Genomic DNA, 16,041 nt, shown 5'->3' on the forward strand with positions numbered 1-16,041 from the left:
ACTTTGCATTTCTCATTAGCTCCCAGGTGATACTGTTGCAACCAATCTGATGACCAGAATTTGAGTAGCAAGACTTTAAGATGATGACAGGTAATGTCAGGTCTACTGAGATATTCAAATAACCAGCTCTTGTCTCCTTGTTAGGTGATGGTGCCTGCATCTAGGAATGCCTTGGAGCAAACTTACAAATGTAGTAGCTTCATGAAAGTTAGCCACCTAGTCTGGACATCGACAACACAGTTTTCTACAGTAACTTGAACTTCTTTTTCCTTTCCCTGTGTCATATCACTCACAGGGAGGAAAGCTTACTAAGAGGTAAAATACAGAGCCATGAAACCCCAATATATGCCTATTTGGCATCAAAGATGATGAGAGTTGTGCACATTTTAGTTCTGATTTTCACAATATCTTTAACTGATAGCCATCAACTTTACCAACAGCTGTAAAAAAAATTATACCTTTCATGTACTAAGCTAAGGGGATGTAGTATGGGCAGGGTTGGGTAATATACTGACAAAACACTTCTACTTGTACGTCCAAAAGAGCAATAGTTTGGGATTCTCTGAATAATTTCTGACATATAAATCCCCTGTATATAATTATCTGACTTCTAAATCTATCAAAATTGTCTCTGCATTTATACCTTGTTTCTTTCCTTTCTATCACCACTCTCATCTAAAGTCTTACCATCTCAACACTAGTATTGTTATAAAATGTCCTCGTCGATCTCCTTATATCTTACCTTTTCTTCTAATAATCCCACAAACCATCTCAAGATTTCCTTTCTCTGCTTAGATCCTTCTAATAGGTCTTAATTATCTAGGGGGAAAATACACAAGTTTTATAGCCTGCATTAAAATTCTGGGAAATGAGATGCCCCTCAAAAACTACCACCTATCCAAAGTTATTTTATATCCTTGCATCCTCTGTATAAACTGTTATCATTATATTTTCCAAATTAAAAAAAAAAAAAAAAAAAAAAACCTCTTCATTACCATGTCCAAATCCAGAGCTCTAGAGAGCAACTTTACCTCAGCATTCCCAAATGCATTCAGCCACCAGTCCTCTCCCTTAATCAGAAACTTCTAAGGAATGTCTTCCCTGTACCACTCTGGTCTAGATACCAGGGAATTTAGTATACGAAATGATTTTGTTCTTACAAAATACTGTTCTTCTTTTTTTTTTCTCCTGCACTTGATTTAATTTGGGCATGTTTACAATCCATTCCTGACCATCCTGACAAATGCACATCCAAGGTAGTCTAGAAAAGTGATTTACTTCAGACAGCCACTTTAGATCACTGAGACTTCCCCTTGGAATCTAAATTGGCTGTTTGCCGTAACTCAAATCACCTTTGTACTCCGATAGGTATTAGGGTGAATAATATAATTTAGTAGAGTAATATAATGTAATACAGTAGATACTATTTATCTGCTAAAATATTTATTGACCAACTAGAGCTTACAAAAAGGTGGAAGGATCTGGGGAAGTGGAGATCTGATAGGGACAGGGTAAGAGAATCAGAAAAAGAGACACTAACAAGCCCATTTAGAGTCTTAATGATCTAAATTGTCTGACTGCAATAATCAAAATCACCTTTCTGCTCTAATTTGGGTGTGCATTTGTGGGCATGGGTGGTGAGGAGTGAACTTTGAAGATGCTTAAATTAATTCTAGAGCTTTGTCTATTGATCTCCACATTTAGAAAATGCCTACTGTGGTGGTTTCCAGCACTACCTAATCTTTTTCCTCTTCTTCATTTTTTCTAAACCAAGCACAGCAAAAAGAAAAAGAAGAAACAGACTAAGGCCTGCTAGAAATCACCATAGGCATTTTCTAAATGTGGAGATCAATAGACAAAGCTCTAGAAGTACCAAGTACAAATACTGGCAATTTTCTGCTTATACCAGAATATTATTTGAAATAAATCCTCTAAAAGCTCTCATATTTCCTGATAAATAACAAGTTTCAGGTTTGAAAGCAAAGTGAAATAAATCATTAAAAAGTTTCATATGGGAGAAAAAAAAAAACCTACAGATGCATTTTCAATTTGGTTATTGCTGATAAATGAAGGCTAATTCCTTAGTATCAACTATACTGAGTCATGCTTTCATCAATTCATTTAGAAAATACTTATTAAAGAATTAGAGCTTAAAACAGGGTGGGAGGATCTGGGGAAGTGGAAGTCTGGATAAGGGCAGAGTAAGAGAATCAGAGAGAGACTCTAATGAGCCCATTTCAAGCACTGACCCCATCCCTGCCACCAAGTCCTTTTTGTTCATACTCTCATTGGGCAAAGACATGGGTAGCAAGAGAAATAGGCTGACTGATTACCCACGGAATGGGTAATCTGGTCCACTTGATTATCAACTTGTTTTTCCACTGAGATTGCTCTCTAGTGATCGTTTTCATGGGAGGCAAATATATTCACAGCTCTATGTCAAGTTTGAGAGGTCAAACCACATACCCCTTCTCCTTAGTCCTCTCAGTTATCAATTGCTTTTCTTTCAAAGCTCGCAGTATACAATCAATCCATTAGCCACAAACCATGAATTCGCGTTGCTGGGGGACAGCCCCAGCAAGGAAGACCGTCGCTGTGCATCCTGGCAGATAATCTGAAGAATTGGCACATACCCCTTTCCAGATTCATGAGTTTATTCAGGGAAACTTACTGACACGGGCAAGCAGCTGCTCTCCAGTGGTGGCCGGCTAGAGTATTTTCTACAGCGACCTAGCAAGGGATCCAAGCTTATGTACCACTCGAGCTGGGACCAAGGTTCATTGTTTTTCTCCCACGTCCTTGGGCAGTCAGTGTTCCCAGAGACTTCACATCAAGGCCCAGATGTTTTCCTTCCTGTCGCTAAGTCATTCCTCAGCCTTGGCCGCTGGCCCAGTCATGCCACTCCCAGTGTTGTACCTTTGCCTGAGTCCATCCCGAATTCATCCCCAGCAAGCTTCAGGGAAGAGCAAAGTTGCTTCCATTAGGAGGGAATGCGTATAGCTGAATAGCTATTACCATACAGTGTAGATCCATACATTTGACCATCTCTTCTTCCAGGCAAAATGAACAACCATGTACATGGCTCAAAGTTTTTGCTGGTAAGATTTCTTTTCACTGCATCTCTTCAGTGCCAACACTATAGCTGCTTACACTCAGGAAGTTTCAGTGTTTCATCCAAAACCATCTTTAAATAATGCTTGACTTTTCTATTTTTCAGTTAACTGGTCATAGGAATTAATCCTTTTTTTTTTTTTTTACTAAGGATATAAGTTGAAAGACAGAAGGCAATGTACCAGGAGTGGGTGGAATGGGAATATGAGCCACTTACTTGTGCAACTTATTTGTGACTTAAGAACTATCTCAAAATAAAGCCAAACGCATGTATACCGCTATCTCTTGATGATGGAATACTGTATGAACACCCAACCTTATGGCTCGGTTTGTCAGAAACCAGCAGTTACTAACAGTTCGGTCAAGTTGCATGGTAACTTGGCGATTCATGGTAAAGCAAGTCTCTGTCAGGACCCTGTAGCAAACAAGAAGCTCTTTCTCAAAAGAATCATTAACTGCAAATAATGATACAACTTTGCTCCAAAATCCTAAAGGCTCACGCTATGATTCAGCTACAGGCCCCAACCAATGTTTTCATACAGCATCTCTATACCATAAGATACTTCAAGCAATGTAATATCTGCAGGAACATACAGTCTAAGTGATAGAGAAGCAAGGGTGCCTGGAGCTGGTGCAAAGCCTTTGTATGGCTCTGAGCAGCACTCAAAACTGACATCGTTTTTGGTTATTCAGGTTATGGGTGAGAATACCACATTCAAGTGAGGCATATGTTGCCTTCAGAATCAAAAGAGGCCCAATGGCCATGCTACAACAATTTGCTTGACACCTTGGAAGGAATATCTCGACATATCCTAGACCACTAAAAAAAAAAATATCCTAGACCACTGGACCCCTAGAAATCTCATTTAGAGAGAAGGCTATTAAAATTAGGTAGCATTTTATTTCCAACTCATTAACATGCATATGTTTTTATGGTAGTCACTATGTCCTGCTTAACAGGTCCAAAGAGCATTATAGCATCAAAGTATTAGAATAGAATGGTGTCATACAGAATGGAGAAACAAGGTCCATGCAGGCTAGAAGTCTGGAGACCTATTATACCCCTAATGTAGGGGAGGGCCCTGGGTGGCACAAATGGTTAAACACTCAACTACTAGACAAAAGGTTGGTGGGTCAAACTCACCCAGAGGCACCTCAAAAGAAAGGCTTGGTGATCTGCTTCCAAAAGGTCACACCCTTGAAAACTCTATGGAGAAGCTCTACTTGGCACACATGGGGTTGTCATGACCTGGAATCAACTCACCTGCAACTAACAATAACAACAAAGTGGGATAGTGAAGATATGTCTCTGATCATGCCAGCTAAAAACATAATTTTCCTGTTGGCCTTTACTAGCAGGTATAAAAAAAATAAGCAAATGATAGATCAATACCTGCATGCCAGACTTTTCTAGCCTTGTTCTGAGATAGTTCTTAAGGCACAAATAAGTTGCACAAGTGAGTGGCTCGGATTCCCATTTCTCCTACACCTGCTACATTGCCTTCTGTCTTTCAGCCTATTCCCCTAGTATCATGGATTAATTCCTATGACCAGCTGACTAATAAATAGGAAATTCAGGCATTGTTTAAAGATGGTTTTGGATGATTCAAGTCAGACTTCAGTCCACCACACCTAAAGCTTTTCAACCTACACAAATAAGATAACATTTTAGTAGGCGGTCCAACTATTTAAATCCAGGGATATCATGATTATTTCATCAACATCAGAGATCTCTGTGGGTCAAACCTTCTTGATTATCACCTTGGCTTTGCTGCCCATTATGTTAACCACATATACCTATCTCTCAGGTGTAAGTATTATGTGGCCCCTGCGTAAATGGACCCTTTTATCTCACTGAATTCAGGGATCACTTTTTTAATAACACCTTTTCCTATTTTGATCCTGGACTTCATAGAATAGCCAAAGAGGACTTCAAGAGGCCAGGGCCTCCTTAAACAAGGTGTTTCTTAAAGGCTGTTGAAGGAAATGTTCTCTAGACTCCCCTGGGAATCTTGTTAGACAGTAGGTGAGTAAGTTCTACATAATAAATCCGATCCAGTATCCCAATCTCCCTAAATCCAGGGATGCTTGCCTCTACAGCATAACAAGGAAGTTCTGGAATCTCAATTTCATTCAGTATAGGACACATTTGGGTCCAAGTAGAGCCACTCCCAAACATTTGAGATAACTCCTTAAATACAGATTCCCTGGTTATAGCATTCATATCAGTAAATTCAGGCCAATCCACTGCTAATTTTCTTCTTCCCTGATCCAAATAGTTTATGATCCATTCCCACAGATATTTCTCAGTTTTCTGTTGATAGAAATTATCAAAATCTTGAAATTCTGTCAGTGTATTATGGTATCTCCTCCCAGGTTGTCTTGTGTATTCAATGCTCTGGAGTATGTTGGAACTTGAACCTGGTTATTGGGCTCTAAGTAACAAGATGAAGTTAGAATGAGTCTTACACAAGTCCAGTATTCTCCTGAAAGAAAATTATGTTAAAAGAGGTCATTGCAGTTTCTTCAGGCAAAAGGAGATAAACTCTTGAGGCAGGATATAAATACCTGCTTTTCTGGCAAAGGAAGATGGTCAGAATATGGCGCTTCAGAGGAATCTACCATTATGTGCCCTCCCAATTTATAGGATCTCATTAATTCTCAATTAGTGTTATAACTTTAAGATCACTCACCCTGGGGGTTGCGAATTCAATTGTATTAAAAGTAATTCTTTCACAAAATTCGACCTGGGTTGGTTTCCAGGAGTTTCAATCCTGCAGCCACAGGAGATAGGGGCTTCTTTCAAGGAAGTCATAGATTTCTGATTCATTGCTCATAGTTGGAGCTGAGAAATTAATATCCTAAGCCAATCGTTTTTTTCTTTTCCAAGTTCTGCAGCTTACTTAGAAACAAATAACCATGTCACATTTATATTCCTTATTTCCACTAAAATAATTTATGTCAGCAGCTACTTGCCAAAAACAATTCTTAAGAGCAGCACACGTTCAAGGGGTATCAAAATCAACTCCATCCTCTGCCTTTTATGAGAGGAGCTGCAATGTACTGTGGCCATTTCTGAAATTTTAATTTAATGTGTGCTTAAGTCATATCTAAGCCAGATTGCAAGCTCATGGATCTTATGTCATTCCCTTCTGCAGGCCTTCCTTGATATTCTTGACACCAACACCCAATCCCAAATATCACTTCTTCTAGGTAGCAAAGAGTATTCATCTCATAAGGTGAGGGAGCAAGCCTTTGCTGCTGCCAAATACATATCTCTAAAGATTATTTGGGTGTAAACACCATTATAATTCTTATAATACTTTTAAACTGGATATGAGCTTTTAAAAACAGTATTGAAAAGAGTTTTAAGAGGAGATAATATCTGAGAAAAAATCATAAGTAATGAAAGAAAAGAAGTGGTTACAGAAATATTTATATTAAGCAGAGTAGCAAGTTATCATGATGATTTTCAAAGGTGAAGAGCTTTACAAAATGTTTTAATATCAGGAAAAACAGGATAAAAAGAGAATGGGCGCAAACTGAGATGGCATAACAGGGACCATACGTGCCCTTTCAGCTTAAACCACTAAAAATCCAAACAAAATATATAAAACCATAGTTTTCCAGATATTAAACACCAGGAAATGAAGGACAGTGATCCCTGAGAGACATTTCTCCAGCTCACTGCCTGGAGACTGTGCAAGAAAGGGGAACTCATGTGGACCTCACCATCCACATCAACTAGAGTTGAGATGGAGGTGGGAGTCCAAGGAAGGCTAGAGACTGGAGGTCACAGGGAATGGTACCAAGAAGTGAGAAAAGTATAGAGGGAGATATCCAGTGATCTACTGAGGGTCCCTCATAAATACCAATTAGCTTATGTATGGGAGAAAATTATATCAGATTGAAGAGAGAACCACCCAAAGACTGCAATGAACAATATTCTGAGTTCACACTGGAATGGAAGTAGTTCTTATTCACACTCAAACATGATAGAAAAATCTCCTAATTTACGTGGCATTAGACAGAATATTCAGAAGGATTTTATTTTGATATTGGGGGAGGGAGTAACATTAGACTAAGCACTGGTCTGGTCCCGTGCCACACAGATTAACACAAAACCTGAAAGGATCAAACTAATTCCAAGTGACATAAATAACAAAGAAAAGAATCTTTACAGGAATGTCAATTCATCCAGACTTCAAAAAGGTAAAATACATAATGTCTAATGTGAAAAATTACAAGGCATGCAAAGAAGTAGAAAATTCAACCTAAAATGAGAAGATCAATCAATACAAACAGATCCAAAAATGACAGATGACATGATTAAAAGAAAAGGACATTAAAAGAGTGATTATGTTGAAGAAGCTACACGAAGTGTTAAGCAAGTTAAGTAAAAACATGGAAACTATTAAAAACATCCAAACTTCTAGAAATGAAAACTAAACTGTCTGAGAAAAAAAAGAAACACCAGATGAGTTTAACATCAGTAAGGTGCTGCAGAAATAAAAATTAGTGAAATGGGAGAAATAGCGTTAGAAACCATCTGAAGTGAAACACACAAGGAAAAAACATGAAAGAGCGAACAGAGTATTATGGAAGTATGAGACAAATTCAAGTGGCCCAATACATTGTATAAGTGGGATCCCCTAAAAAAAGAAAGACAGGAGGAACAGAAGAAATAAAAAAAAGAAACGAGGGAAAATGTTTTAAATTCAGTGGGAAATATACATCTACTGATCAGGGAAGAGCAACTAGGAGTATATAGCAAGATATATATAAATTTTTATATGAGAGACTGACTCGATTTGCAAACTTTCACATAAAGCACAACAAACCCTGAGCTCACATGCACAAAAAAGATGAAGCATCATAAAGTTACTTAAAACTAGATAAAATGAGAAGATCTCACAAGATGACAAAGAGTAAAATCTTATTACATAAAAACGGAATGACAGCATGCTTCCTGACAGAAACAGTGTAAGTCAGAAGGCTGCCGAGCAACATCTTTAAAGTAGGGGGAGACAGGGGAATGGCAACTTAGAATTCTATACCCAACAAAAAAGATTTTCGAAATTCAAGGTGAAATAGAGACGTTGCAGAAATAGAAAAAGCTAAAATAATTCATCACCAGCAAATACGCTCTACAAAAAATGTTAAGTCCCTCGGAAGTAAATTGCAACCAGATAGTAATACGCACTTACCAAAGGAATGAACAACACCAGAAAAGGTAACAACCTGAACAAATATAAAAGAATTATTTTCTTAATATTTAAATTACCTAAAATGATAATTGAGAGTTTAAATCCTACACACACACACACAAATACATAAAATATTGTGAGTTTAAAGCATATGAGAACAATAGCACAAAGGCCAAGAAGGAAGAGAGAGAAGTCACCTTTGCAAGGTTCTTGACTATATATAAAGTGGCCTCTCATTAGCTGACGGTAGATTGCAATAAGTGTAATATGTATACTATAAATCCAAAAGAATCACAAAAATAACATAACACAGAGTTATAGCTAATCAGCCAACAAAGGGAACAAATGGAATTAACCCAAAAGAAAGAAGAAAAAGGAAACCAAGAACAAATGGCAATACTAGAAAACAAACAGTAAGACAGTAGATTCAAACCCAACCAAATTAATAATCACTTCTAACGCAAGCAATCTCAATGCCTCACAGCAAAGGTAAAGATAGATTGGGGGGAAAAAAGAGGCAATTCTTTTCTGCCCTTGAGAAAGCAGCTTTTAATATAAACACAGAAATAGGTTGAGAGCAAAAGAATAAAAAATATATAATTACAATTTTTTTTTTTAATTTGAATGGCCATGTTAATACCAGACAAAATAGATTTAGAGCAATGAATGTTAATGGGATAAAGACTGACAGCAGCAACTCGAAAGATGAGACAAGAACTTAGGGGGCAGTGAGTTAATGTTAATGGGGAAGGATCAACTCAGAAAAGAAGGGTGAGAACGCTTGTGCAACTCGACGAGTGTAATCAATGTCACTGAATCGTACATGTAGAAACTGCTGAATTGGAGTGTTTTGATGTGTATATTCTCAACAACAACAAAAATAAAATAATTTTTGTAAGACTGTCATTTCTTACTGAAAAAGAGGTTTATTCTTCAAGAGAGCATAAATAACCTAAATGCTTATGTATATATAACGCTTCAAAATATGTGAAGCAAAAATTGATAAACCTTCAAAGAGAAAAAATCCAAAACCATTCACAAAAATTTCCACATTCCTGTCTCAATAATTGATTGAACCAAAAACAAATAAACAAACCAACCCAATGCTGTTGAGTGGGTTCCAACTCATAGACACCATATACAACACAGTAGAACTGCTCCATAGGGTTTCCAAGGCTGTAATCTTTATGGAAGCAGACTGCCACATCTTTCTCCAGTGAAGTAGCTGGTGGGTTCCAGCTGTCAACATTTGGATTAGAACCAAGCGCTTAACCCCTGTGGCACTAGGGCTCCTTTCTGATTAAACCAGTACCCAGAAATTTGCTAAGTGTATAAAAGACTTCAACAACACTAACCTCATATATGATCAAAATGACATTTATTTCAACCAAAAAGTAAAGAGTTTTTCTAAACTTTCACAGAATATTTATTAAGACAGTTAATATTCAGGGCTATAAAACAAGTCTCGATAAATTTAAAAGAATTCAGATTATACAAAACATGTCATCTGACCAAATGAAATCAGTAGCATAAAGATTCTGGGCAACACCAATCATTGGAAGACAAATATCAAAATTTGCAGGGCCCAGCTAAAGCAGTGTGCACAGGTTAATGTACACCTCTATTACAATAATAGTGATTAAAATAATTATGAGATGGATGGCTGTATGAAGGGCCTTGAGTATGCTCAAAGAAAAGGGCAAATTAAAAGCACTGATTTTAAAGCATAGGTGGATCTCAGTAATCATTTCAAGCAGTTGTGAAAAAATCTTCCAAAAGGTTGCAGTTTCAGCGCTACTTAAATTCACACACCAGGCAGGCCTCTTATGCAACAATAAGGAAACTGCTAGAGAGGAAATAGGACTCAGAGGTAAAGGAAACATTTGGATACAAACAAATGAAGCTAAAAACTTCAGCAGTACATGCAGGACATAGCTTCCACAGAAACAACCATTTCCATTATGGACTGATTCCAGAAACAGGGCTGGTAGGCAGAAGAATCAGTTAGCATTAGGTTCAACTGCATATAAAAGAAAACACAAGAGAATCCAGACATAAATCCATCCACATATGAGCAATTGATATTTGACAAAGGCCCCAAAACAGTTAAATGGGGAAAAGAGAGTGTCTTTAACAAACAGTGCTGGCATAACTGGATATCCATCTGCAAAAAAATGAAACAAGACCCATACCTCACGCCAGGCACAAAAATGAGCTCAAAATGGATCAAAGACCTAAATATAAAATCTAAAATGATAAAGATCATGAAAGAAAAAATAGGGACAACTTTAGGAACCCTAATACACGGCATAAACAACATACAAAACATTACTAAAAACGCAGAAGAAAAACTGGAAAACTGGAGCTCCCAAAAATCAAACACCTGTGCTCATCCAAAGACTGCACTGAAAGAGTAAAAAGATTACCTACAGACTGGGAAAAAGTTTTTAGCTATGACATTTCCAGTCACAGCCTGATCTCTAAAATCGACATGACACTGCAAAAACTTAACTACAAAAAAATGAACAATCCAATCAAAACATGGGCAAAATATATGAACAGACACTTTACTAAAGAAGACATTCAGGTAGCTGACAGATACAGAGGAAATGCTCACGATCATTAGCCATTAGAGAAATGCAAATCAAAACTACAATGAGATTTCATCTCACTCCAACAAGGCTGGCATTAATCCAAAAAACACAAAACAACAAATGTTGGAGAGGCTGTCGAGAGACTGCAACAATTATACACTGCTGGTGAGAATGTAAAATGGTACAGCCACCTTGGAAATTGATTTGATGCTTCCTTAAAAAGCTAGAAATAGAACTCCGATATGATCCCACAATCCCACTCCTTGGAATATATCCTAGAAAAATAAGAGCCTTTACATGAACAGATATATTCACACCAATGTTCGTTGCAGCACTGTTTACAATAGCAAAAAGATGGAAGTAACCAAGGTGCCCATTGACAGATGAATGGAAAATAAATTGTGGTATATCCGCACAATGGAATACTACACATTCATAAAGAACAGTGATGAATCCGTGAAATATTTCATAACATAGAGGAATCTGGATCGCATTATGCTGAATGAAATTAGTCAGTTGCAAAAGGACAAATGTTGTATGAGACCACTCTTATAAGAACTCAAGAAATAGTTTAAACACAAAAGAAAAAATTCTTTAATGGTTACTAGAATAGGGAGGGAGGGAGGGAGATATGTATTCACTAATTAGGTACTAGACAAGAACCATTTTAGGTGAAGGGAAAGACAACACACAACACAGGAGAGGTCAGCACAACTGGATGAAACCAAAAGGAAAGAAGTTTCCTGAATAAACCAAATGCTTCAAAGGCCAGAGTAGCAGGGGAGGGCACTTGGGGACCATGGTTTCAGGGAACATCTAGGTCAAATGGCATAATAAAATCTATGAAGAAAACATTGTGCATCTCACTTTGGAAAGTGGCATCTGGGGTCTTAAATGCTAGCAAGCAGCCACCTATGATCATCAACTGGTCTCAACCCACCTGGAGTAAAGGAGAATGAAGAACACCAAAGACACAAGGTAATTACGATACTCAAGAGACAGAAAGGGCCACATAAATCAGAGACTACATCAGCCTGAGACCAGAAGAACTAGACGGTGCCTGGCTACAACTGATGACTGCCCGCCCTGACAGGGAACACAACAGAGAAGCCCTGAGGGAACAGGAGAGCAGTAGGCTACAGACCTCAAATTCTCATAAAAAGATCAGACTTAATGTCCTGACTGAGACTAGAAGGACCCCAGATGTCATGATCCCCAGACCTTCTGTTAGCCCAAGACAGGAACCATTCCCAAAGGCAACACTTCGGATATGGATTGACTGGACTAGGATAGAAAATGATACTGGTGAGGAATGAGCTTCTTGGATCAAGTAGACACATAAGACTATGTGTGCAGCTCCTGTCTGGAGGGGAGATGAGAAGGCAGAGGGGGACAGAAACTGGCCGAATGGACACCAAAATAGAGAGTGGAGAGAAGGAGTGTGCTGTCTCCTTAGGGGGAGAGCAAATAGGAGTATATAGCAAGGTGTATATAAATTTTTATATGAGGGACTGACTCGATTTGCAAACTTTCACTTAAAGCACAAAAAAAAAAATTAAAAAAATAGATATAAATCAATGGGCAAGCAAGGACTTGGCATACATACAACTTTTATGTACAAATGAAATAATTTTGAAATCAAGACAAACTCTGTAAGACACAAATCAAAATAAAGATTGAAGAATGAAAAAGCCATGACATAATTAACAGACTGACAATAAGGCACAAAACAGTATTAAATATACTACAAATGTTTTCATTATTAATATAAAATTTAATGAAAAGGTAAAAAATTATTTTTAGAAGTTAGTGTACCTATAAATTAATATTAATAATCTGAAAGGTTAAAAAAAACATAGAACACTAGGTATAACTTCCATATTCGAAAGGAGAACAGAGAAATGAAAACATAGCAAACAGCCAGAGATATTAAAAAGAAAAACATGAAAGTAAGGACAAACATTCTGTGATGTTTAATTTTATGTGTTACTTGGGTAGGCTATGATTCCCAGTTGCTTCACCGAACACTAGTATGCTTGCTATTATGGAGTAATTACCTGAGCTTTTATGGAGTAGTTATAGATGATTTAATCAGTTGACCTTAAGTAAAACAGATTGCCTTCCATAAAGTAATCTAACATAATATAATATAATTACTTCACATCCAATATAATGTAATATAATTATCTCCCGTAATAATCAAATCAATCAATCAAACAGGGAAAACAACGTTTCCCAAAGGTGTGTTTGCCTCAAGACTATAAACAGATATTTTGGTAGGCCTATCCCGTCACTCTTCCCATCTCCTGACCTACACAGGTTGGGACACAAGGAATTTCTAGCTTATCACGTGACCTACAGATTTCAAACTTGCCATCCTTCCACAAATGTATGAGCCAGCAAGAGTCTCCAGCCTATTCCCTGACTCACAGATTTTAGGCTTGCCAGGCCCCCACAATCTCCTGAGCCAATTCCTTGAAGAATATGTATCTCACTGTGCTGTTTCTCTAGACACTAAGACACATTCACTTACAGTAATAATAGTGACTAGATTTTACCCCCACTTAAAAGCAAATGAATCAAAAAATCAGAGAGACCATTCACATATGTATGGTTTAGTTTATTACAAAATGATAGGCAAAAATTTATCAGCTAAATAAAAACAAATGCTGTCAAGGACAATACAAGGCAGTCATCACTCAGGAAAATGTAGTACATCATCACAAATGAACAGCAGGAAGGAGAGTTTCTAGAAATGGCAGCAGAGAAAATTAAAAAATAGTTTTATTCAAGTTAACTGGGCAGTAATAAATTTTAGCAAAATAGGAAACAAGTCCTGGAACCAGGCAATTTTTTACCAGTACTTAGGATGCAAGACTTTCTTTCCATTGATTCATATTACCAAAAGTAGCTTGTAATGTAATATCAGAACATCAACTCTGCACTTTAAAAGCTTGTAGTCCTCTTAAATGTTGGAAAAAGGAATGAGTTTAGTGGAGGGGGCGGAGGGGAAGGAGAAGCAATCTTTGTATTCAGATAAACTTTTGTCCAAAACCTGCAACCGCTGTGTATCATCTGACTAGTCATTTCTCTACTTCTCAATTTCCTTGCCTTTAAAGTTAGAATGATTACTCTGACTTTACACAAGATTCAAGTCAAAGATAGATAATATAAATTAAGATTGAAGACCAGGATCAAAACCTTAAGGAAATATAAAGAGTCAACAAAAAAGAGATAATGGGATTCACACTACATCAGACCACTCTCCATGTCTCTGAGGGGAACACTGTTCCCACTGCTACCCGTGACTTTTGCGTCGTTGATTCCACTGCCAACTCATTAGTAACTTTTGAAATTGGGTCACCAAGGAATATTTTCTTGTTCACTCAGATGTTCTCTGTGCACTGGTGGCAAACTAAACATATAAAAGATATGCTGCTATTAAAGAATTTGCAGGTCAAGCTTCCTCCTCGGCAGGAAGATCAGATGTGCCCCTCTTCCAAAACCAGGGAGAGGGGTTGCTTTCTCTCTGCACTACCCTTTTCTTCCTTTTGAACAAAGAGAGTACTGGGAAATCTAGGATCAGGTGCCATTTAGACTTGCTGAGAGAACAGGAGGTTGACATGGGTCTCAATATATCAGGACAATAAAAATCTAAGCTAGGACTGTTTATTGGAAGACTTGCCTGCTAGAGGGTGTGTTTTTGTGACTGTGTGTGTGTCTGTCTGTCTGTCCGTGTGTGTGTGCACAAGCTTCTGGACAGAATGGAGCTGAATGGAGAAAGATGATGCGAGGTGTGGACAGGAGCATACACAAGCCTCCCCACCAGCCTGCTGCCCTTCAAATTGTGGTTCCATCAAGGGCTTCCGATGAAGCACTGTCAGAAAAGTAAGTATGCAATTGTCATATTTTTCCATACTCTCTAAACATAGACAGAGGCTAAAAAATCTGATTTCAGTTCACTGCAATTGAGACTGCAAAAAAAAAGGAGTCAACGGTTATTGCTAATATGCTCTTATTCTGAACAAATCTCATGTTAGAATTTTCCTGCCATGATCAACCTATCTTTAGAAAAAAAAAAACAGCTGTAAATATCAAGTTGAAGAGACTGTTATTACTTAAGAGGCAAAATATGAAGGGCAAAAGAAAAGACATTCTCCTCCCAAAATATTCCACAGTGTCATAAGAATCAAAGAACATGAGGATTAGAAATGACCTTACAGGGAACCTGGGAAGTGCTGTTCAACTCCTTCTTGGACTTCAACTATTCCAGTCTATAGGAGTCCTATTCCCAAATGAAGACTGATTGAGGATTGTTCCAAACATAAGTGAGGTCATGGTGTCTGAAATATATAAAAGAATTTATTAAATAGGGATTCAATAAAAGAGAAAAGCTGAACCTCAATCACACTTGTAGCTCCCAAAGTGGCAGTGAGAGGAGGTAGCTTTGTATAGGTTAGCTCCTCAAGATCTACCTGTTGATGTCAATGAAAACACTACCTTGGGGGGGAGGTGGCAAAATGTATTGTTTATTTAACAAAATTGTTTTTTCAGACATTAAAATGATCTAAATTATATTAAAAAAAAAAAAGTAGCTTTCAATTGTCAAGGAAACCACCTGTAGATTAACTAAAATGAGAATGTGATGTGGCTTCAGGTGGACAAAAAGCAAAACAAGCAGCCTTATATTCAAACGGTCTCTCACCACAAGATTAGCTTCATTGCTAGAACTAATTTTTTTTTTTTTTTTTTTTGACATCTTCAACAAAGCAGCTTGTCTTTATTGCAGGGAAGCTAGTGAGGAGCAAGCAGGGCGAGTGAGGGTCTCCCCAGGAACTCCCATCACTGAGCAGAACTGCCAGGTCGCAGGTCTGTCTGCCCACTTTGGTCCATCCTCCGGGCCAGGGGCCAGGACCCTGCTACTTGGGGCCGAGACGGGAAACGGCTTTTCCTGTTCTCTTCAAGGTCTCCAGCAGAGTGTCCACGCTGTGCTCAGAGGAGTTGATGCAAACCTTCTTGTTGGGCAGGTCAACGTCAAACTGAACTCCTTCCAGCTTGCTGAGGACCCGACTGTCCGCATTAGAGCAGCCCTCACAGGTCATGTCCACGGAGAACTCGTGCTTCGGCAT

At 38.0% G+C, this 16,041-nt stretch overlaps 1 protein-coding gene across 1 annotated transcript; it reads right to left on the reverse strand.

The window, feature by feature from the left end:
- Positions 1 to 15,831: 15,831 nt before the first annotated feature.
- LOC126075624 (copper transport protein ATOX1-like) lies at positions 15,832 to 16,041 on the reverse strand. Its single transcript, XM_049883462.1, has one exon. It carries the CDS (start codon positions 16,039 to 16,041, stop codon positions 15,832 to 15,834), a length of 210 nt encoding a protein of 69 aa, XP_049739419.1.

Source organism: Elephas maximus, chromosome 4, assembly GCF_024166365.1.
Source record: "Elephas maximus indicus isolate mEleMax1 chromosome 4, mEleMax1 primary haplotype, whole genome shotgun sequence".
Lineage (NCBI taxonomy): Eukaryota > Metazoa > Chordata > Mammalia > Proboscidea > Elephantidae > Elephas > Elephas maximus.

Coding starts and splice junctions, on each gene's coding strand:
- LOC126075624 (XM_049883462.1), bottom strand. CDS start 16,041: ATGCCGAAGCACGAGTTCTCCGTGGACATGACCTGTGAGGGCTGCTCT.